Raw genomic sequence first — 24,819 nt, 5'->3', positions numbered from 1 at the left:
CGGAGGCCAGAGGGGGTAGACCCGTATTCTCCCTGCTTTTCTGACTTCTTCCCTTGAGTTAAATTTAGTAATTGTGCAGCTCTCTAGAGGCTCTCCTCAGCTTGCTGATCTGAGGGAAAGCTCGGAGGTTTTCATGAATTAGCTTTCCCTCCAAGCAGGGAATGTTTAGTGTGACAAGCAGAACTCAGAAGAGGAAGCAGAAGGAGCACAGAAAAAGTGATGTGAGCATGAGACAATTATTGCTCCTTTCAGTGGCTGGCAGTCATCATAAGATGTTCTAAGGCTGCATCTATGGTACTCTTTTCAGTCCTAAGCAGTAATATCATTTTGAAGCAAATCCATGAAGTAAAGTCCCATTGGAATGGGTACAGTGCATGCTAACTAGATCCTTTAAGGAAGAAATTTAGCTGAAAACATTGTTCCAGAGGTAAACCAAATACTCACTAAACATTCATATGCCATCCAAAAGGCTCTTGAAAGGCTTAGGGGCTCAGAGCTACTTTCCAGTGCTTCTTATACTACACTGCAATGTGCAAGCTGACCAGGTGCTGCATTGTCTTAATGAAGATGAAAACCTTCATCTTTGAAGACCCTAAACCACCACTAGACTTTGGGGGTAGCAAAACAGACATGTCTCTGTTACAGAGATCCCGAGCTCATTTTCACATGGAAACACAGCACTTAAGCTTTGTTCTCATTTGGATTGCCCCACCCACAGAACCAGGATCATCACATGGGAGAATCCTTCAGGATAGAAGTCTTCAAGCCCCCAAGGACAGAACACCCTTGTGAAGAAACATCCAGGGACACACCTTTGGTCTGCTCAGTGCCCCACACTGTGCTGTGGATAACCTCCTCACTTTTGCCAAGGAATTGAGCAGAGAGGGTGGTATCAGTCTACTTACAGTTCCCAAAACAGTGAAGTAACTGATTGGGTCTAGAATCCATCCAAGGGCTTGAGTCACGAGCATCCAGAGATAGGGCTGGGAACAGACCTGAATACAAGCTGTAGTGCCTGTCCAAGAGGTCCATCCAGGAGAGAAGTTACCCATAATATATATTCAAGGTCCCCCCGGATGACACAGCAATGCACACGGCTGAAGACATGGCTACCTACAATGGACATTCAGTGCTCCTAGAGGAAATGGGACTGGAAAAGGAACACCTACAAACTGGCTCTGTGCCCTTAGGACAGTGACATTTGGTCTCAGTGTCATACATTTTCTGGCTGAAAGCTAGTCCATGTGGAAAGACATGGAAAGTTTTCTAGAAACTTGAGCATTATTAGTGCACCATTCCATAAATTTATCCTGCGGGGGCAAGGATACCCACACTCTTCATTTGTTTTCCATTGGCCCCTGAATGCCTTACCAATACTATGCTGACAGCAGACAAAGAATGCTATCACAGATAACTTAAATTGCTCTGGGTAGGGTAATGAAATGGAAATGACATTAAAGATACCGGTGTATAGGAAAGTAATGGTGACACATTCATTTCAAGCATGACCTGCCTATACGTTTATGGAGTAACATAAGCAAACTGAAAAGCGAGTTCTGTGTTACTGTCACTCTCACAGCCAGTCTGCGAGTGCAGTCATCCTGTACACATCTCAGAGAGAACAAATATATTGCCACTTGGCTGCAACACTTGGTAAAACTGACAACACTATCTATCAGAGAAGCAGTATACATTTTCTGCAGGTGAAGCACTGGAATACATTCAGAAAGGATTTTCAGGTATAATTAGTTCAGAGAATGCTTAAATAGTCCCCATTAAGTAATTCCTCGCCTTTTTATTTGCTACAGCTTTTTTTCTTTACAGGTACTCTCTAAAAATGTCTGTGAAAGCCTTATGTATATATTTTTTTATAGCTTTCATTGAAATGGGGTCATTCCTTAACACCACTTGCATTTTATTACACAGTTATCCTGTGTACAAGGGAGCAATGACAGGTGCCTTGCTACAGTACATCAACTGTCCCCGTATGTCATTACCATGAGACAAGAGCAAGCATAAATTTAAAGTTTCACAGGCAAAACAGATTAAAACAATGAAAAATTCATAAGTGAAGTAAGAACTAAAAGGCACAGTTGGCTTCCACTTGAAAAGAACTTGGCTAAACAGGCAGTGATGGAGCCAGAACCAGACACCCAGAACTCCATGTCTGGACAACTGGTGGCCAAATGCAATGAGATTGTAAGGCACATAAAGCCAGTCACTACAGAAACCTTAAAGTTGCTTTTATTCCCCAAGTACCAGTAGAACAACTCATAGTATCCAAAATATCACAGTTTTGAATAAAATTGAGCACTATCTTTAATAGTTATAAACCATTTTGAACACTTGAGCTTTTAGGTTTTTTTACTTACAACATGTTTAAAATCTCAGAGAAAATCTGGAAATCAGTGAAGAACTCACAACAGACTTTCAAAGAATTGCCTAATATAATTTTCATTAATTGCAAACATAATTTTGATTCTGAGAAAAAAACTTCAGCTATTTACATAAAATATATTTCCTTTAGTAATTATTCTATAGCTCATGAATTTAGATGAAATATGAAAATAATCATATGCTGCAAAATTGAAAAAAAATTAATCTGAGCAGTAAGTCATTTCTTATAGTAATGTCGGAATATAGTAATAGTCGGAAATCCCTATGGTTGCCATAACTTTTAATAATGTAGTGAGCTTGTTTAAACTTATTTAAAAAAAGATATTTTGGGAAAATAATCACTAATTGCAATACCCAATGCAGTCAACACTGGCATTTGAAGGCATTTTGAACAGCATTCAGAAAGCAAGCAATGCCATTTCAGATGCTATATTTCCCATAAGAGGCTCTGTGTCCTCATGTATTTGAATCTTTTTTCTTAGTGTTAATAGCTTTGCCCCATGATGCTACCAAAAGGCCATCAAGATGCAGTGGAAAAGATAAGAGAAGTCACACTAACTGTGCTTACTGTCCTATCAAAAAAGTAAAGTAACTTTATACCACACTCATTGCTTCTCCCCTCTGTTGCCATTTCTTTCACTGCAAGCTTTCTGCTCACAGAGAACTGGCCAAGGTTTTCCAGGCAGTAGTTCATGGTGAATCCTTCCCATCAGGCTTCATGCTATCACACTGCAAAACCACAGGCCTAAAAGATCCTAGTTATAGAAAGTCTCCAACTTCAAAATAAAGGAGGTATCACAGTGTGACAATCTTGGCAGAGTACTGATGCCACAGAAGAGAATGGCTGCCTTGGCAGAGCTGAATGCTTCATTCAATCCCTGCCCTTCCTCCATGCAAATAAAGCTCTTTTTTTCCTTTTTTTTTTTTTTTTTCTTCTTCTTCTTTTCCTTTTTCTGTTTTCCCATTCCCCTGCACATGGGAACAAAAGAACTGAAAGAAGGAAATCAACTTGTCTCCACAGGGTACAGCACCTAGGTCCCTTCCTTTTAAAAAGAAGCATGACAATTCAGCAGAGAAGTAAAACTTCAATATTTATCTCTGTTCAAACTGTGTTATAAAAAGCAATTAAGATTTCAACTTTGGACCATAAAAATGGTCCATTACGAAATAACCTTGAATTTCTGCCCTGATGTTCTTTATAATCTTATTCCTACAGATATTCAGGGGTCTCAAGTTCCACAATAGAGAAATTGTAATTTAATACATATTGTCTAAATTTAACTGTGACTGTATAGGCTGTTTTGAAGCCTCTGCTTTCTCTTGTAATTCCATCTTGCGAGAAGGACCAATGTCAACCCCATGCTGTAAGGTGGGGGTTTTGCTTGTTTTTTCCCATTTTGTTTTTCTTTGATATTAACCCTTAACCATGACATAGTAAGTTAAAGTAAATACAGAAGCAGAAGCAAATCTACAGAATGTGCTTTTAATTATGGATTTACTACCTTTTGTTCTACTTCCACAGTTCTTCTCCATAAGAATGATGCAACATTTAAACAGACAAAATCAAAGGTCATTTTCTAACTTCTTTACCCAAGAAATACCATTTAAATTAATGAGCAGTCAATGAATTGAAGACTGGCTGCAAGATGTGTATCTTCCACTAAAAGGCTTGCTGCCTGCTTACAAGTCACATTGCATGGTATGCCTCTTTGAGATTTGTCTGCAATAAAATGAAACATCAGTCAAAATGGGTTTATTGGATTAATTTTTTAATAGATCACTTGCAAACTTCAGCAACATTAGTGGAAGACTTTCAGACTGAGCAGTTCAAAGGAACCCAAGTCAGGAAGGCAAACACATTTAATTGAAAGTAAAAAAAATTTGAGCTGCAATAAGTGCATGTGTTTGCATATAGTATTCTATTTATAGTGGCTACCAAGAAATGTAGCATGTAGTATTTCTGACAGACCTACATGGAAGTTCTTTTTTCAGTCAGATTGCTGACTGATCATCAGTCCCAATGAAAGCATTACCATTTTTTCCAAACTACACTATCTCTTGTCTTGTGTCCCCTGACTCTGACCCAGGAACCATTACTGAATTAGCAGAACATAGAGGGACCTATTATCATCATAAAGTGATGGAAAAACTAAGGGGACAAAGCAACTTGATTGTTCTTGCAGAAGCAAATAACAAGATACCTCCAAAGCCAAAAGAGAAAGTGGTATGGAGATTCTAAAGAAAGTAGACTGGAAAATCCTGTATCTCCTCCTAGATTAGCTGAGAACCAGAGATGATCAACAGAGAAAAAAAAATCTCTGTCCTTTCAGACACACCTTGTTTTTCAGAGTAGGTTAATTGGTAAGGATTTGCAGTCATTAAGACTTCAGGGCCCTTGGGTCTTGAAACTCATGAATATGACATCACTCCAGTAAAATAAATTATTTACCTCATCAGACATTCCAGGGTGGCAAGACCATTGAATCATACAGAACAGATCCGTGCTCATCAAAAGGCCTACGCCTTTATAATATCAATAGAAGAGAAAAGGAGAGAGAGAAGAAACTGCTATAAATATGACAAAAATTTAAAGCAGAACTGAAATGTAAAGAAAAATACAGAAGTGATTGAAAATACAAGATTTCAAAAAGTACAAAAATTACATTGAGAATATTCTTGTAGTTTCTTTGACATGAGATCTGCTGTACCTCACAAGCCAATTCAAGCCACTTGAACTCTGAACAGCAATAGTAACATCAAAACAACTTACTCCTGCGTATAGTTTGAACAAAAAATGCAAAATAAACCTTTAAAATCCTATCTTAATAATTGGATTAGATTAAGAATATTTAGCATTATTACTGCTTAGCATCACTTAATGTAGCTTTTAAATCATAACAAGATAGAGTAAAAAAAAATTAAGATCCAAAAAATTGTACCCCAGGCTGGCTGCACTCTTAAATAATGATGTGCTACTATCAAAACATTCAGCAAATGCAGTACTGTTTTTCACTAAAGTCAACATTAATGCACAAAGCTGTACATTAACTATAATATCTTTCTAAATGACTAGCCACAATTGTATCTCTTCACTATGTGTATCCTGCATTATTTTGAACAAAATAAAAGCAATTCATAACCTACATTTTCAGTAAATGCTTTAAATAATCAAAAATGCCTTTAATAATCAAAACCTGACAAGGGTTATATTATGCATGGTAACAGGGCTTTCTTTAAATTTTATTCATCAAGGGATAAAAATCATGCTTATTGAAATATCCTTGATGTTAGGCAGTTCCTGTCACAGATTATTTTAATAGCATGAAAAAGGGCATTTACTGTAATTATAAAAATATCCCTTTTTTGTTGTTGGGTCTTTCTTCTAAGCTGAATATAAACTATCATCTAAATTCACGACAAAGGAGTAAAGCAATATAGTACCAGTGTCTCGCTGTAGAAACAGAGATTAATATTGAAACAGTTGTATATTCCAAAGTCACTAAAATATGTCCATTTTTAGGTTTTATTAGTAGAGTTGACTATAGAAAGATTTACATGGATTTAAAAACCAGTTCAAAATCAGAACAAAAGCGACTTGCAGTACAATTAGATTCTTATAGTGGTAGTACAAAGTCCTCTTCAGATTACTGCCGAAAATAAAGACTCAAGGAAGGTGAAATTCTTAAAGTCTTTCTCTTCAAATATAAATACAGTGCCTTCTTAAATATGGCACTAAGTGAGAACCCTATGAGGATCTAAGTTAGGAGGAAAGGAAAGGAGAAGAGGTGGATGAGAAAATACCCAGTAATAAAAGTCCTAGTCTTCTGACATCTAAATGGAGGTATTTTTTACATCATAAACAAAAGCTGGGAAACATAAATGCTGCTACAGAAGCTGTTTCAGATTGACTTCTAGAATCTACTGCATAAAGTACACTCCCCTTTTCAAGAGCAGATTTATAAACACCATTATGTATGGATAAACTAGATCTCTGGCTCATTTCTTCAACACGATTAACATGGACTGGATGGAAGAAATCAGAAAGCTTTTTGTAAAAGCCTTTCATAAATATACAGAGTTCCTTATGCCCTTATGTTCACATATCCCTAAGCAGCAATATGTAATAGATTGTGATGCAATATATTTAGCAGACTAAGAAAGTGGAGATGATGATTACTTCAAATTATTAAAAGGGTCTTCTTCTCATCAGGAATTTGCAATGATTATTTCCTCTTAACAGCTACATTTACCAATTTACATCCAATACATTTCATTGACAAATTATTTGGCCATGAGCTTCCAAAGATCTGCCAGAGCTTTCAGTGAATCAACAAGAAGGGGAAAATTGGATAGCTGAACTACAAAGCACTGATTATAACCGAATGGGTCCTATGAGTGCAATAAAGAAAATTCTTGTAATGCTCTCTATCTACTAGTCTGGTGTTCTGACTAGAAGTGGCTCCATATAGACTAACACTGTCAGATCGATGTTGCTGAAATGCTGTTCCTGTGTTAGCCTGAAGTGGTTGAAATGGGTTTAGATTTAAATACTACTTACAATTGGTTTTTAGAATAAACAAATTTATTCATGAGTGATATAAAAGTGAAAAGGAATGGTATAATAGCAACCCAACTATACATGCCTCAGCTTACAGAAGGAAACTTATCCCAGTACAGGCAATACATGCCTTTAAGGACAAGATCCCTTAAGTACTGGGAGCTACACACAAAGTGTGGCATGAACCTACTGTAAAGATAACTGTACACATTATTCAGTAAACCCATAACCTAGGCCAAAAATTAAAATATTAATGACATCTTTTTCACACTGTGAGAATGGGGGGAAAAGGCAGTGAAAGAAGGAGGAGAAGAAGAAAACTACAACTTTGATGTGGCTGCTGCTGCATTCCCTTTGCAGTGCCCAATACTGTGAAAGGAGGACTACAGCTCTCAGATGGTTTAAGTGAGGGGGAAACTCCCATCTGCCCATCTACAGCTCCCTTGCTTATCTTGCCAGCACTACTGTCTTGCACACCTTTCTTGCAGAGCCTGACCTAAAGCAGGACTGCTTCTAAAAGGCTTCAATCAGACTCCTCAGCAGAAAAGTTATTACTGTGAGATTAGTCCTCCATCCCAGCACTCTCCAAAGTGGGATGCAGATACCCCAGGAATTCCACAAGACGAGTTCCTGGAGTGCAGGAAAAAATTCTTTTTGCACCATTAATACATAAAAGAAACATCTTTTTATAAAAAAATTGCGTTTACTTCATTTTTATCTCATACTTTTTTAATTTCTGGGCGTTTTATGGTTCATAAGGTTCATAATATAGTAATACAGTAGTACACAAATGTAATGGATAAATAAATAACCATATATTGTGGGTGCATGCTCAAAAATGTTTTACTGATAGGGGTTCATGAACAAATAGGCTTGGAGAGCAGTGTCCAAACCCAGAAGGAAGCCTGGAAATACTGGCCCGAATCCATAGAACCTACTACCAAGTTAATCCTCTTGAAACTGTGGATTCAATGGTGGGGGGAGGAATGCCATTGCTGTGAAGCTCACTGAAGTCCCCCTGAAACTTAAACTCTTCTACCAACAACTGGTGCCCTTTATTTTTTTTATGCTTTTTCTGATAAGCTTTGAAGCAAGCATTCTTATCCAAGCTAAAGATATTCTTTTCAGGTTAGCCACTGGCTCCTGCTAGCCATTCATGAATAAGTCAATAAAGTCAGTAGCTCTATTGGGAACATTTAAGGTAACTTTCATACGATATTTGAAATTAGGCAAACTTCACACTGTATTCAGTTCAATATGATATCTATCACAGCTGCACTCACAGCCAGCTTCGTGATAATCAGCATGTTGAAGACTTTCAAGAAAAAATTCAGAAAGTAGATTTAAATGAAAATATAGGTATATAATCTTGATCTAGTTAAGATAACAGAACAAACATAAATGCAACATTTGTACTAAATTTTCCTTTTCTATACGTGGGGAGTTGGGGTATATTGCTCTACAGAGAGAGAAGAAGCAGTGCATTGATGTGTGCAAAAGTTTTGGGGTTTTGCTTGGTTTTGGGGTTTTTTTTTTGGTTGGTTGGTTTTGGTCTTTGGGTTTTTTCATTGTTTGTTTATACAAACAAGCAGGATAGAGAGCAAGGTAAAAACAGAAGGGGTAAAGGAAAGCCAGCAGGAGGCACAGTATTTATTCACAATTAGCAATAGCTGAGAGTACATCTATGAGCTGAAAGCATGAGAAATTTAAAAGCTACTCTAAGTTTAACGTAATAAAGTCTATAAAATATTCCTTAACTGCTGAAGTGGCAACATGCCTCGAAAGCATCTAAACTTAGCCATTCAAAGTACACTGCTATTCAGTTCTGAGATGCCAGTGGAATAGAACTGTGTCCATTCATGCCTTTCATGGAATTCAACTAAATATACTAGCAATACTTCCTGAGCCCTTCTAGTAGGCGAAATACTTGAGTATCAAAGAAGGCATAGCTCAGTTTCCACTACAGAACAGTCACAGTTGCGGCAGCATCAGTAAGACGTTCATGTCAATCCAACAGAAAAGTATACAGACAACACAAAGGATAACTGGGACCAATGATCACATATGAGCAAGGAGAGAATACCTAATAATTAAGAGCAATAGAACAGTCAATTTCTAAAGTTAGGATAAAATAACAGAAAAAAACACTACCCCCAAATTGTTTTCTAAGTGAATTGATAAATTTTTAATTTGCTATATCAAACACTACAGCTAAATACAACAAAGTTCATCTTTTTTTTATCAAGACAAATCATGGCAAGATACAGGATCCACTTTTGCTCTGACTGCAGAAATTACTACTTCCAAGAGGAGTGTATCTTTGAGAGCTGTGACTACTGGGAAGTTTGCAACTTCCACCAATACATTTCTGTTGAAAATCAGTTTCTTAAGATTGCATTGGAAAACAACTATGCTTTTATTAAAATCAAGAACCCAAAAAAAAGCCACCTTAACAGAAAAATAACTTGCTAGGGACAGATAAAGTAGCCAGGATGAGGGTTTGGCTGGGACCTTTAGTAACTGTTCCCATATCTGCACTGAAAGGTGAGCAGGACTTGCCAAAGCAAGGAAGTACTGAGAGCAAGAGGTAACAGCTTTACTTGCCAATATACAGTGTTTAGTGATTTAGGTGGAATTTAAATTTAGGCAGGGTTGAAGAAGAAAGATATCAAAAGAGTGGATGCTCAAGACATAATTCAAGCTTGTCTACACAAGGTCAGATGGTGAGAAGCACAAGGTAGGGGTGGTAAAGGGAGAGAAATTAGCATGCCTGACTTTATTTCAAGTTCTTTGAAATATTTCTTTGAAACTCAACGTGACACTTTTTTTTTCCCCTCAAGAAAGCAGTAAGATAGGCTTTGTTTTTAGTGGTGGAACACACACAGGAAGGAAAGGTATAGCTGGAATTCTGGGACACCTTCAGCTGGTTGCATTTTGACTTAGTCCTTGTACAAATGCATTGTTACACAACTTCTGTTTCATGATCACTTCATTTCTAAACTGCTTGAGGGATAAGACATGCTTGTCTGGAGGGACACTGTTGTTTACAGGACCAATAGATTTCATAACTTGCAAAATGTGCATTAGGAAAAGAACTGTCTGTCTCCTTGTAATAGCTGAAGGCAATCCAATGGAATTGTACCTGTGGAATTGCTCTCCCGCCTAATGCTGCTAATGGAAAGATTCATTTGAATCCCTGTCAGATATTCTTTGTTTCTTATTTCTCTGTACAGCCTTCCAGACATGCAGGGATCCTAAAAACCGATCAGGAACCGCTGCACAGATGTGATGACTGCTTATAGCAGCAAATGAAGCCAGTAAGATCTCCTCAGCAATTACTCTGAGATTTCTCAGACTGAGTAGCCAGGATAAAAGGGTATTTTCAACTTGAGCCTTCGATCCTCCAGCTGTAAGGAAAGAACACAGCTCCCTGACTCCTCTGCCTTAGCCACCTCTTCTGCTCTTCTCTGCTGCTGTTTTTTCCTCATCCTTCTTCAACCCACTCCTCACTTCTCAAGTCTCCAATTTTGACCAATCTACACTTTATAGATTGAATCTGAATTCTACCAGATGTCTCATCCACATTTTGAACAAAGGTTCCTCCTCTCTAACTTTCCCCCATACATGCATTAACTGGGATGTTAAATGCAGCTGGAAATCTGCTTCTTAACCTCTTGCCACTGCACTCAAAGGACACCTCCTTACCCTGACAACATGGAAGGAAGGATGGAACAACACTGAAGAGACTAGACTTCCCTCCAAGCTCCAGTATTCTGCCCCCACAGTAGGTAGAAGACAAAAAGCACTGTAGGAAAATAGGGAATTATCTCCATAACTCTGTGCAAAGGTATGTTTCATTCCTCTGATAACAGCAATGTCTTTTGGTGCAAATTTATAAAACAGCAAGAAAGTTGCTTAGCTGAAATTCCCTTCAAAACCTCAGTATGTGCATTTTGGAAAGGAAATACTCAACCTGGAAGGTGCACCTTACTAAAATAAGGAACAACGGAAATCCTGGTTCTATACAAAGCACCAGGCAACTTTGATGACAGCACTTTGGTCTCTGTCCACAGTTTCTCAGAACCAACTCCTTGAAAAACCTTGGATACCTTAATTCTGTTTCAATGTTTGATGTCGATTGCCCATGGCCATTTTTTACTGGCATCATGTTACAGGATTTGTTCTCAGCTGTATTCTACATCTAAGATATCAAAAAATCACTATCTAGTACCTTTGACTCACAAGCAGTAAGCACTAGAAATGAGCATTCCTAGAGAAGTTTTATCAAACTTGCCTTCAAGCACTCTAAATTCAAGAACTTTTAATAATAAGGCACTTTCTCTCAGTATATTCTCAATTTTGTCTTCCTCCTAATCGACCCAAAAACATGCTGACATACAATAAGGAAGGATAGGAACAAAAAGAATGCTGTCAAATTACTAAAGCAGTGCCCAGCAAGGAGAGCTAGAAGGGCTGTAGAGAAATAGACTCGTCACTTGTGTCCCATTCTTGATAGATACTCTACATATCCTTAAGTTTCAAATGATAGTTTTTATTATTGTGTCCTTGGGCAAACTACTACAGTGCTTATCAACTCTTTATGATAAACTGAAGTGTCCTGATATTTCAACAAACAGCTTGTGAACAGCAGGCTGAACACAGAACCTTACTTTGCAAGACATAACCAAGTTTTACATTAACAATATATTTTCTAAGATCAGCAATTCCATGTATATTTCATATTAGCCATACCCAAGTGTCAGGCTTTCAAAAACACACTGAAATTGTGAATACAAAATTTGGAAACAGTTTTCAAATAACTTATTAGTATGCCAAAAATGCACTAAGGTAGAGAATTTACTATTAAGTATAGTCTTCATTGGCCTACGTATCAGTTAAAGTTGATATGTAAAGTATTTTTCTGTTGTCATTTTGTGGTTTTGCTTATGTTCTTTTTCATGTATTATACCTGTATGTTCTGTATTAATAAAACAGAACACATAATGAAAAGCTTGAGAGGGAATATAAGTGACAATTGGCAGCCCCATATAAGACTTTCAGACTATAAGACCCTTTCTTAGGGCAGAAAAATGTCCATATCCTTACTGACATATCTTCTCTTTATGAAATTAAATGAAAATCTGATACTTGATTCCATTAACATGCCAATGTAATGAGTTTGGCAATGCTGAATATTACTGTATTACTCCTCCCATGGAGATGGTGTCCCTGGAGGGTATTCAGCAAGCAGAAAAAGAGGAAGAGTATCTGTAGAAAGGGTGTTTTAAAAGTCCTGTTGGAGCTTGTGCCTTCAGAGATAGATCTATCTGGGAATTACATGATCCATACTACTGCTGTAAAAGATATGGATGTACATTAAAAAACAAAATTACACCAAACCTGATTGTTTGAACAAATGCTGGAAATTTGCCTTTCAGCAACAGAAGCTAATCTACTCCAAAACTGTGAAACCAGTTAGTTTCTGGCAGAGGATGAGAAGACTAATCTAATAAATGTTTTCTTGACATATTTCTTGCGGAGAACCAGAACAAAGAAGCTACAAATATTCCAGTAATATAAATACACAAAAAAATTGGTCAACTTTTGACTTCATCTCATTTTTTTGCTCCTGTACCAATTCCTTATCTCAGTATTTTTAAACCATTGCCTTCAACACTGGACATACTATAAACTGAGTACAAACAAGCTCAAACTTAATCTAAAATCAGATTGTTCAGAATTATCAGATAACAAGTCTGATACTTTAATCCAGTAAAATGTCATTCTTCAGAATATAATTAAGTAGGCACATTACCAGTATTAATTGTGTCAACTGTTCCAGCCATAATTTATTTCCTAGAGTGACATTTTCTTCAAATCTTCTTCTATTGATGGATTCAAACTAACTTATTGACCAAGTCTAATAGTATACAGAGTTCATCACATTTCAGGTCTCTAGGTGTCACAATCAAAAGATCAAGAGGTACCAATTACAAGGTGATACTGAAGTATTGAAAATATTATCCTCAGTATTTCCCTGGGTTCTAAAACCTTTTCTCTGACTCAAACACTCTTATATGCGGTGGTAAACACAACACCAGGAATTTGATGTCAAACTGTATAGGAAATTAGGCCTGGAAATTAGATACACAGTTACAACAACAATCAGAATCTGCCCCCTCTACTTCCGGACAACTTATTGTATTCCACAAAATTCTGGTTTCCAAGATTTCAGAATCAGAGAAATATAGAATGTGCTGAGTTGGAAGCAACCCACAAGGATCACTGAGTCTCCTGATTCCTGGCCCAGAGCATGACACCCAAAGAGTCACACCCTGTGCCTGAGAGCAAACACTTCTTGAACTCTCAGGCTTGGTGCTGTGACCACCTCCCTGGGGAGCCTGTTCCAGTGCTCAACCACACTCCAGGTGAAAAACCTTTTCCTGATATCCAACTTAAACCTCCCCTGGCTCAGAGCTTCATCTTGTTTTGTGCCTTATCACTGGCCACAAGAGTGATCAGCACCTGCCCCTCCACCTTCCCATCATGAGAAGTGCCTAAATGCTGTGACTGGGCATGGAAATAAGTAGCCCAATTTTCAGAAGTGCTTCCAGCTCTTTTCAGAAGGATTCCAGCTATTACCTAGCTGGGAACACATAGCACAGCGACTATCAACCATCAGCTAGCAATCCTAGCAAGCCAACAAAGTCACAAACATTTTTTGTGATAGCTCAGTCGATTATTGGAAAAGATGAATGGCATGGGGAAGAATCCCTCAATGACTGAGTTAAGCTCTAGGCTGAAAACTGACATGGGAAAAAAACCAAACAAACGTCAAAACAACAAAACAAATCAAACCAACCTTTTAAAAAGTGGCAAGCATTAAACCCACATTGTTCATTCTAAATTATGGTCTGACAAAGGCTGCTTCAGTTTCTTTTTTCTGAGATAATACAAATGAACTCCTTAAGGATTCTCAATGTAAGAAAAATACCATCTTTTCAACTTTTTTTAAGAATATCTCTGTGTTTCGCTGTTTGTTTAGGGGTTTTTTTTGCAGTGGTGATGTTTTTTAAAGGTATTTTTTTTTATTCATGCCTTCCAGAGATAGCAAAGAACTCAAATAATGCAAACACTTCAATGAAAACCTTCTGGTACAACAAACTCATGCACATTTTCCCATTGTTTTGTTCTAATTGAATGCTTCCTTCTAGCTAACTTCATTTTCATTCTGGCTTAACAGCATTATAACCAAAACTAGGTTTCCTAGCAAAAAATGGTAGGATGTTTTTAATCTCTTCTCCCTTGAAACCCACAACATATTTTTACTAGAATGTTCTGCTTTATCACAAGCCCACACAAAGTTTTGCACAAGATCTACAAATATATCTGATAGTACCATGCTTAACCCTGACCAAACTCTCTTCAGGAGTAGAGCAATCTGCATATTTTTGAAAGGTTCTGCCTGACCTGGTCACTTATAGCAACATAAAATCACAGTGAGATAAAGGCAGGAGGGGAAAAAAACAACAAAAAAACCCCTACAAAATGTTCTCTTATCACAGCTAATTAATTCTGACTTGTAGAATTTGTGACTAACATTTTCAGAATCTTACATTTTCAAAAACCTGCATGCTTTTATTGTCATTTTTAATTTTCTTTCAGATAAACTTTTTTAATAATTCAGTTGACAAAAGTTCATCCAAGTATGAATTGTTAAGCTTTACACAATCCACAATGATGAACAACAGTGTGAAAAAACTTAAAATTTATTCAGCTTCTGAACTACTAAGTAAACACACATTACAGACTGAGATTAATTTTAAGCTACAACATTTGCTGACAAAAGTTTAGTAAAATCTTCTCTTCCCATTGGTGAAATGTCCAACTCTTTAAAGAATATCACTTTTTAAAATCCTGGTAAAAATAGCCATGCTATTGGCTTGTTTTTAAAAAATAAGTACAAACATTATAATTGGCATTTTCATAGCTAATAATAAAATCCTTTTTAATTCTGCTCTGCAATAATTGTTGACTTTTTTTTAAAGTTAGCTTTCTAATTTACATTTAATTAAAAGGATTTTTAAATTTTTGTTTTCAAGTTAGAAGCTTTCCAGTAGCATTTGGAGATACTACTGTAAGCATACCAATGTGAAACAATTTAACACATTTAACTGATAAATCTTGAGTTGACAAAGAACCACAATGCAGGCTAAACTATTTTCTAACATGTACTGAAATCTATGTTCAATATGTATGATGGTGTATAATTTTTACTTGAAAGCTGCAGTGTTTTTTCCACAGGACTGTTGATCAAACTCTGCATGAAAAACCCCTGTTCTGTCCTCATGATATGACAAACATATCTGTCTCTTGGCTTGTATTTTGCTCCACAATCCATACTAACCATGTACTTTTCAACTTTAATACCTATATTCTTATTTTAACACCCACATTCACAGGCAAAAGCAAACACATTTTCAGTTCAGGTAAGAGAGGGATTTTTTTTTCTGAAATACTTGAATAGAATCACAGAATATCCTCAGTCAAAAGGGACCTACAAAGATCATCAACTCCTGGCACTGCACAAGACAGCCCCAAGAATCTGACCATGTGCCTGACTTATCTAAATGCTTCTTGCATTCTGGCAGCCTTGATGCTATGACCACTTCCCTGGGGAGCCTGTAATTTTATGGGAAAAAAGAATATAGAATACTAATACAATTCTATTCCCAGGACTTATGAAGAAATAGTAATAAAAAAACACAGGAAAATTTAGGTGGGAACACAGAGACCTTATTATTTCTACAGATGGAAACTCTAGAATCTATCAGTGCAACCTGTGACAGTGTTTAACCAAATTCATTCTGAAAAACACCTTACACCTAATTAGAATGTTCTGTTTCCCACTTCCATCTGTCACCTATCATTCTACCCAATGCACCTCTGAGAACACTCTTGCCCTGTCTTCTGTATGTCCTTCTTTACCTGGTTGCAATCAGAAGTTGGCCCCTCCTGACCCTTCTCTTGTAGTTAAAATCCCTTATTTCCTCAGCCTCTTTTCACACCCCAGGTGCTCTCTGGCCACCTGCCTTCCTGGCAGCCCTGCACAGAACCTGCTCCAGAATGCTGATGTCTTTTCTATAGAGGGATGCCCAAAACTGAATAGGGCACTGAAGATGTATCCCTTCAAACAGAAGGGATGAATCATTTGTCCTGATCTCTTGGCTACACTTTTGCTGCTGCAGCCCAAGGTACAGCTGGCCTGTGCTGCAAGGATGCTGCTGACTCAGAATCACTGAGTAAGTATCACAATAATTCAGACAATCACTTAGGTTGGAAAAGACCTCCAAGGTCCTGAAGGTTTTTTCCTACAAGGCTGTTTTCTATCCCTGGCTGTGTTGTAACAAGGGGATACTCCATCCCAGATGCATTTGCAAATAATTTATGAATTTCAACTTGATAAGGTTCCATTCAGCCCACTTCTCCAGTCTGTGCAGGTCTAGGTTCCAGCAGCCTTGCCTCTTATGAGGCTACTGGATTTGACAATCCTTAAAATTAACTATCTAAAAAGACCATATATCCCTTCACAATAAGTAGCCTAAATTACATAGAACACTGACAGCTGTACAGGAAAACTGTAATTGCTATTTTATTTACTTGACCAACACAGCGGCAGTTGTCTGCCTATGCCACAATGCATCCCAGTTATTTCTTCAATGTTCTTGAAATTAAGGATCTTATAGGTTTATCAATTAGACTTGCTGTACTTTTATTTTCAGTGAATTTGTGAAAATTGTAGCTAACTAAGGAAAATATAATTTTCCTGGTAATAAAGTGCGAATAACATAGGCATTTCTGAAGGACAGAACTTTACTGAAAAAAAGAATGTACAAAGCAGTTATGTTTTGTACACTATTTAGTTTATTAGACTGTATTTTTGCTACTTGCAAGATACAGAAACGTCATCATATTGCTTCAGGCACTCAGGCACAAATGCCAGTCTATTCAAGAGACTTTCAACAACTAAGGGCACATCACTTCTACCAATTTCAGTAGTGAGTAGAAATTCAGTTGAGAAAAAGTCTCCTGCCTGACCAATTTGCAAACACTTTGTTCAAGGAATAAAAGTAGGCTAGGCTTGAGCAATGCTCCTCAGTTCGAACACTAAGGCTTTTTCAAAAAAAACACCCAACCCAAAACAACAAAAAAAATCCCAAAGAAACCGCTCAAAACAGTGATAAAGACTATGAAACAGAAATTTAAATTTTTAAGGATTTGCTAACAGTACATTTCTTTAATATGTGCTTAAAATTATCAGAGACTGAAGAACTCCAAATGCTGGCATCTAATTCCCTCCCCCCCAGTACCAAAGGGAGTGACAGATTTTGACAGCTCTGGCCCAGAAGGAATAAGCACTTCAGCCAGAGGAATGGAGTAGCATGGACCATGACTTGTCTCCTTATGGAATGTATCATGAAATTTTAATACTCAGCAGGCTGAGTAATGAACTGTTCAGTATCTGCCAACAGGGAAACTGGGGAAGGAAAGAGTTCACAAGTTTTGTCCTAACTCATGGTCTAAACATTTTATTCAGTTTTATCAGAAGCGACTGATTCTGCCTTTGGTTCACATCCAAGTACCTGTTCCTGAAAAGAATGCACCCAAGTCCTTTTTAGCAAAATTCCTATTGAACACAGCCCCCAATCCCCTACAAAAAAAAAAGACTACAGATCAAGTATATGTCAAGAATACAATGCTAAAGAAACTTTCTCAAATCTGGATGACCACTGGAAAGTCAGCACAGCAGTCAGAAAAATATCTGACTGCATTTTGTATTTGCGTTAGTTCTAAGCCCCTCTAGTGAGGATTTAGAATTTTTGGGCAGAAGATTACTCATTTAATATATATGGGATAAACAACAACCCAACAACAACAATATTAGATTATTATTTATTTCCTCTTTACATCACTTGCCAAGACTAAGGACAGCTATCTAACTGTAAACTTTCAATGTTATTTTCTACAAAACAGTATTTCAGGTATCTCTTAGTATGTATTTAGCTTAAATGCTAGAAACTGCATATGTAAAACATCTCAAGGCCAATTACTGACATCAAGAATTTGCTTAAAATCTCTTCTGTTATACTATTCCGTTATTCTGTTATTCACAGACAGATTAGCAGTCCAATTATTAAACTTCTTGAATAACTGGAGTCTCAGAACTCATTCCAAGTCATCTGTCCTTGATATCACTCACAACTCAAAAGTATAAATTTATCAATAAGAAAAAAGTTCACCAAGGAAACATTGCCTGCACAGCAAGAAATTTCCCAACCTTCATACTACTGACTGGAATAATCCCAAAATAACAGCATTATTTAAACATACCTCAGTATTACTCAAACATATTGCAGATAACTTTCTTGAAATGCAGTCATACCATTTTTAAATTAAAATTTAAAGTGCTAGAGAAGCAAACTTGATGCGCCAATATAGACCATGCTTAAATAATTTAAGTCACTTTCTCTAATGTTAACAAGTCTAGATGGTGACATTATATAAAACAAGAGTTTATCTAAAGGAGTTAATTCTCACCAGATTTATTAAGAATGCTTACATTTAAGTCAACTTTGCATACAGCTTCTTCTGAATTAGTGAAAGATTTTTCTGACTTCTGCCATTTTTAATTGACCTTGCATTCCATATTTGTGTCACATCTTTGGCATTCTACTGAACAGTTATTTCTTACTTATGGAAAAATCATTCACTTGATTGAAGAGTAGTTTGAATCGCTTAAACTGAGGAAGTGATCAATGCTTTTTGTATTTTTGCTACTATTATCACATAAAACTTTGCACTAAGCTTACCATGTTATACTTCATATTATCTCTTCATATTTCCACTGATAAAAAAAGAACACATGCCTATACAACTTATTTCTTTCTCAATTCTTGAAACTCAAGTACCATCATCTTCCATTTATTAGGTTCACTGAGAAAACAAAGAAACACATTTATCAAGAAGCTAAAAAATGAAAAGTCTTCATTTCCATGAAATTCACCAAGATATCAGTTTCCTTTTGTTACAATTTCTTAAATAAAATTGTCATCCTCCAAACAACGGACCAGAAGAATTTCTTAAAGTAAACCAATGTTTAAACAAAGAGAGAGACTTATATCTCGTCACGAAGATGTAAGATACACCTGACATTTTGAAGATAGCTTTACATAATTCATTCTAAACCTTTTAATACCTTGAATGATAAAATTATGGTTAAATAGGTTCACAAAACTTATCAATACATCTCTGCAATTAGGAAGCTAAAAATCTTCAGCTGAAAATTACAGCTGTATTGGTGGTGGAAACAAGTTGCTGATAGTCCATTCAAGCTTCAGGAAATCAATGAATTCCAAATGTGACTACTATTTTGTTATTGAACAAAGAAGATACAAAATTGCAAGAAATTTTCTTTTTAAAAAGCAGTTCATAATGCTAATTTTCAAACTCCACTAAAATCTCACATTCCCTAGTGAATATGATTTTTATAAAAAAAAACCAAACTTGTTCTTGGTGATAATTCATAACAGCAACAAAGTTTACTAATTATAAAGATATCAACAATTTGTACATTACCTAATGCTGCTCATGCTTCCAGTTTCTGATCCAAGCTTACATCTCTCCAGCTGGCTCGCCACAATCTGACGTTCAGCCTCAAGTTCTCGAGTCAGTCTCTCAAACTGCAGTTCCTGAAAAAAGTAAGTTAAACCATTTGCTTTGACTTCTCTTGAGATTAAGAAGGAATTTCAGCACATAAAAATGAAATTTGTGCAAGAATTATTAGCCTAATATCTTATAACAAAGTTTTCTTTTTTTTCTTTTTTTAACACATTCAAAGTTCACATTTTTGTGATGACACCTACTTGTTCCTTCATTTATTTTAATGATGTATGTCACAGAATAAGACTGTTTATCAGGAAAGGAAATTCTAAATATATTAAATAATTTCACCTACAGAGTTTATGCAGATCTCTCAGTAACACAGAGATCTTAGCAAACTGACGTGTCGTAAGTGTGATAGGACAACTTGTGTTACTGATAAAAAATATGCTAAGTTCTGTGGATAATCTAATTTAAGTTTCTGCACTTATAAAGATAACCATCACAGTATACACCAGTGAAATAAACTGAATGGAAGGTGTGCTGATTTGGCCTGAGCACAACTTAATTTCTGCAGTTAATGATGTGCAGAAGGGAAACTCAAGTAGTTTTGGACAAAAGCTGTGCTTAAAAGCCTACCACTAATTTAATTTATTTTCTTTTATTCCATCAAGGAAACCAAACCAGTCCTACTAGATAAGATTTATCCATGGAGCTTATAAAGGTACTTATAAAGTGGCTTTTTTATAGACAAAAGATTCTTTTTTTATTTAGAAAAAAAAGGAAAACCAATATAATTAAAATCCCCACCATTTCTCAATGGGCTACATTCCTCACACATTGTGGCACTAGTTTTATCAAATAAAAAATTAAACACCTCTAGGGAGTTATGGTTATTGTATATTTGTCAAGTGTTGCTGCCCTTTCATTTTGATTAGTAACACTGCATCATTTTCACAGGTAAACAAAAACATCTCTTCTGCCCTTTTATTTAGGTTTGTTGAAGGCTCAAGGAGAAATATCTAAAGAATCCATTTCGTAAATAATTCCCTTATGCACACAAATGAACCCATTATCTCTTTCTCCCTCTATTTTTTTCCAAAACGACCCCCGTGTAATGCAGAGGTCTGGGAGGGAGTCCCTTGAATAACTCCCCGGCAAGGTCCTGCTGGGCAGAACAGCACTGGAAATTACTTGAGTCATGACTTATGCCCACCAAGGGACATTGAAGGACTTAATATTTGAGAAAAAGGAAGAAATGGTAGAAGTAGAGTAGGATTTGTAAATATTCATTCTAAGTCCTACCTACAACTTCTGACCAAGTAATCAAGGGTAAATAAAGGCCTGAAATTTTTCAAATCTCTGAAATGAGGCAAATGATAACTGAAATGTTATCATTTGCCTCATAGAAGGAGCTAGCTGGTCATCATTCTGCCTAATCCAGCTGGATCACTCCTCTTTGTTTCTCTTGCTATTGTCACGGAATAATTTCTGCCCTGCACTATGAGTAAAGGGTTATATTCTACATAGGTTATATTCAGCATGAAATAGCCAGTGAATACTTAAAAGGCCATTGACTATGTGACAAAGCCTGCTTAAGTGTGAATTTATTACTCCAAACAAATCTATACAGAGTACAAGAATACCACTGAAAGTCAGATTGGTGTAAAGACCAAAACATCACTGTTCATTAAATGTCAACACTGCTGTAGTAATCAATAGTTAATAATATTCTCTGCACATTTTTGTAGTGTTGCAGCAACATCTTTTTCACTGTTTTCTGAAGATATGATTAACAAAAATCACCTGACAATAATCATCTATTTCATATATGCCTCCTTCACAGAGAGCATTTCTCTCACCCAGAAGAACTAATTGCCTGAAAAGCTGAAGAGACAGTTTATCGGCTTTCCAAGGGTTATTATTCAAATCCAGATCTTGTTTGCATAAAATAAAACCCTTAATGCAGAAAGGATTGTATTAGAAATATTACTAAATTGTTGAAGAATGAAAAATCAAAGTGGTACAGTATTTGCTATGCCAGCATGCTTAAATCAAAGTAAGCCTGGAGAAATTTTGATAGTATAAAACACCCAAGAAGATCTAACTGAGCATTATGTTTACTTTCAAAGTACCAGCAGAACTTCAACGGCTATTCTGTGCCACTGCAATTTTTAAGCCACTTGAGTCTATCTCAACAATGCAAATTGAGGTGTTTAGCATAGATTTTCACCCAGTCACTTCAGCTCTCACCATCCCAGGTGAGGCAGGTCAGAAGTGCTCTTTGCCATGGCTCAGCACAGGCACTTGCCTTACCTGCCTAGTGAGAAGGTGCAGCTGCGCCCTCAATGCTGCTGAGAGAATGTTAAGCACCAAGAACTCGGGAACAAATGCCCAACACTCTGTATGTTGTCCACTTGCCTTTTCCTAGACAAAAAGTGCAGCTCCTTGTGTTCTTTAAGTCTAGTAGGGGTGCAAACAATTGTTCTCTAGTTTCTCCGCTTTGTCCATGCTATTCCAACCCAAATAAATACCTCAATCCTATTTTACTGAAATACTTCAAATGCCTCAATCCTATTTTACTGAAATACTTCAAGAGTAAATATTATTCTGCCTTTTTTTTTTTTTGTTATTTCTTTAGCTCTCTGGATCATATGTCTTCTCATACCTTTTCTATGCTTCCTATTCTCTTCCCTCAGTTAATCACTCTGGTTGACAACTTTTCCAGAAACTTCTGCATTTCCTCAACAAACACCCTTTTGCTATGATTACTGTTTTTTTTTTTCTCATTATTCTAGTCTCCAAAATATACTTTTCTACTCTTCACTCTGTCATTTAGGTTTTTTCCTACTTACAGCTTTCTGTTCTCTTCTGCCTTCCATCTTTCTTTCATTTCCTAGCGTATTTCATGACTCATCCTCCACTAAATCTCTTTCAGTCCTATTACACAGAGTGCTACTCCAGCAAATGCCCTAAATTGATTGGTTTAAGGAGTTTCTCTCATTCTCTCTCTCCCTGGTTCCTTATTGAGGAAACTCTTCTTTTCTTAAGATGTACAAATTGATGTTTTCTGGTTTCACTGCCCACGTAATTTAAGTCCTGCCCTGCAGAGATGATTAGGAAAGGGCAGTTGTATCTATGTTACTCCTCAAGCAGGAAGGCAAGATGTACTTGATCACTTAAGAAAGAAATAGCCTTGGGTTTCTAACACATGAAAATGGCTAGAAAACATGAACAGGAACTTCACTAATAGCTTTTTAATTGCTACTATTTCTTACTTAATTTATTTTGTCAGGTGCCACCAGAAGTTAGAAATGAAAGAAAGGAAACAAAAGGTGGGGAGGTAGGATATGTGCAGAGCCAAACAATTACAACTTCAAGATTTGTCCTCCACATTGAATTTAATAAGCAGTTTTCTTTGGTATTCCCTCATGCCCATGAAAAAGGTGCAGGTCTCCAGGGTTGCCTTTGGACAGAAAAAAGGAAAGAAGAATTCAAGTAAGATTTGTGAATATGTTTTCCCTCTCTACCAAGAAACCCTGGCAGAAAACAAATTAATAAGCCTCCTTGTCTTTGTTTGGGAAGCAGTGAGAGTGACTAGTATTTGAATAAATCCATATGTTTAGATTTCAAGCAGCTGTCATAGTGCAAGTAGACAGAAACCAGAAATAGCATTTGCTTACATTTTATAAAAATAATCACTGAACCTGACTCCATCATTTGTATTATTTGTTGTGTTTACAATCATTCTCACCAGTTCATGCCACGTTGTGTTATCTTCACAACTTTCTATTATTTATCTGAATCAAGCTAATCAGAACATCAAAATTAAAAACAAATTCCTATTCACTGATTATGCAAATCTGTTGTCAAGACAATTGCAGAATGAAAAACAGCAGAAACTACAATGCAACATCAAAATTAATTTACATAATAACATGTCAAGAGCAGCATCAAGGACTGTGCTGCAAAGGGCAATAATGCCAAAGCAAGTGCCCACACAAAGGCAGTACAAAGTGCAGCGACCAGCATAGCAGTCCTTAGCACTTGGCACCAGGAGGGGGTATGCGAGTGGGAAGCCACCAGAGATCAGAGATAATGATGAGAGTAATCCAGAGAAATCACTCAAGAGAGCAACCTGGAAAGGGAGAAACTTCATGAAAACCTAATTAAATTGTTTTGAAGTGATACAAAGTATTTATCTGCTAAGGCCTGAAGTAATTTATGTTTAAAAAATGGTATTTATCCACAACCATGGTGGGGTTTATTTTGTAAAAATAATTCATTATTCCATAGATGGCAATTCAATGTACTTTCATTATCAGCGTGAGTTTTGTATTTTATCTATCCTCTGCAGCCACCAAAGCTTCAAGCACAATATAAGACTTGAGTCAGGTCATAACATTTCACAGTGGTCCAGACACTGAACAAGCAAGATCAAAATCTTCACAGCCTTTGGACAAGTCAGGAACTCCTGAGCTCAGGGCACACCAAACCAGAGGGTATTTTGTTATTTTTTATGCTTTACATCTGATGGGTCATCTACTGTATAGACCCATTTGAATGTTGCGAAGGATAAAACAGGACAAAAGAAATTTGGCTGGTATTTTGAGTTGATCTCATTTTACTTTGTCCTTTACAATCTTAAAGTAATCCTTCAACCCTTTCACAAAGAGATGTGTATCAATGCTAAGAAAAAGACATAGCAAAATCAGTAGTGATGGTAAAAAGCAGCTAAAAAAAAAAAACCAAAAAAAATACCCTTAAAAAAATCTAAATTTAGGCACAAGAGGCTTGCAAAAGTATTGGGTTCCTAAGAATCTTTAGGTCAAAAAAAGATAAGTGTCTAGCTTTTGATTGCAAATATGCTATACAAAACCTAATTGGGGCACTGGTGATCATTTGAATCTTGAAATACAGACAAATAACAGCACTGATAATACAGGGTGGGAATCCCTGGTGAGATGAATACAGGAAACCTGATTACAACTACACAAACAAATAAATTGTCTCTGGGATTGAAGTCTATCAGAGGAATATGTTAGAAACCACAGAACTTCAAAAAGTACACAGGCTGTGAAAGTGTACAGCATTGGCTCTACATTTTTGTAGCCTGGTAAACAAGAAAAAACTTACCTCTATTAACATCACAAATATGTGAATATTTCTAGGTACATCCTATAGCATCATGCACAATTCCATAT

General features: G+C 36.6%; 1 protein-coding gene across 7 annotated transcripts in view; it reads right to left on the bottom strand.

Moving 5' to 3' along the window:
• Nucleotides 1-24,819, bottom strand: part of CTNND2 (catenin delta 2) — a 636,038-nt gene that overhangs the window by 368,082 nt on the left and 243,137 nt on the right. For all 7 annotated transcript variants that reach the window (XM_030971656.1, XM_030971657.1, XM_030971655.1 and 4 more), the window contains one exon: nt 19,592-19,704. In XM_030971656.1, the coding sequence (XP_030827516.1) occupies nt 19,592-19,704 (113 nt within the window). The remainder of the gene's footprint in view (nt 1-19,591; nt 19,705-24,819) is intronic.

This window comes from Camarhynchus parvulus, chromosome 2 (genome assembly GCF_901933205.1).
Source record: "Camarhynchus parvulus chromosome 2, STF_HiC, whole genome shotgun sequence".
NCBI classification, from domain to species: Eukaryota; Metazoa; Chordata; class Aves; order Passeriformes; family Thraupidae; genus Camarhynchus; species Camarhynchus parvulus.
The sequence above is the reverse complement of the archived record's forward strand: the minus strand, read 5'-3'. Positions and strand labels throughout refer to the sequence as shown.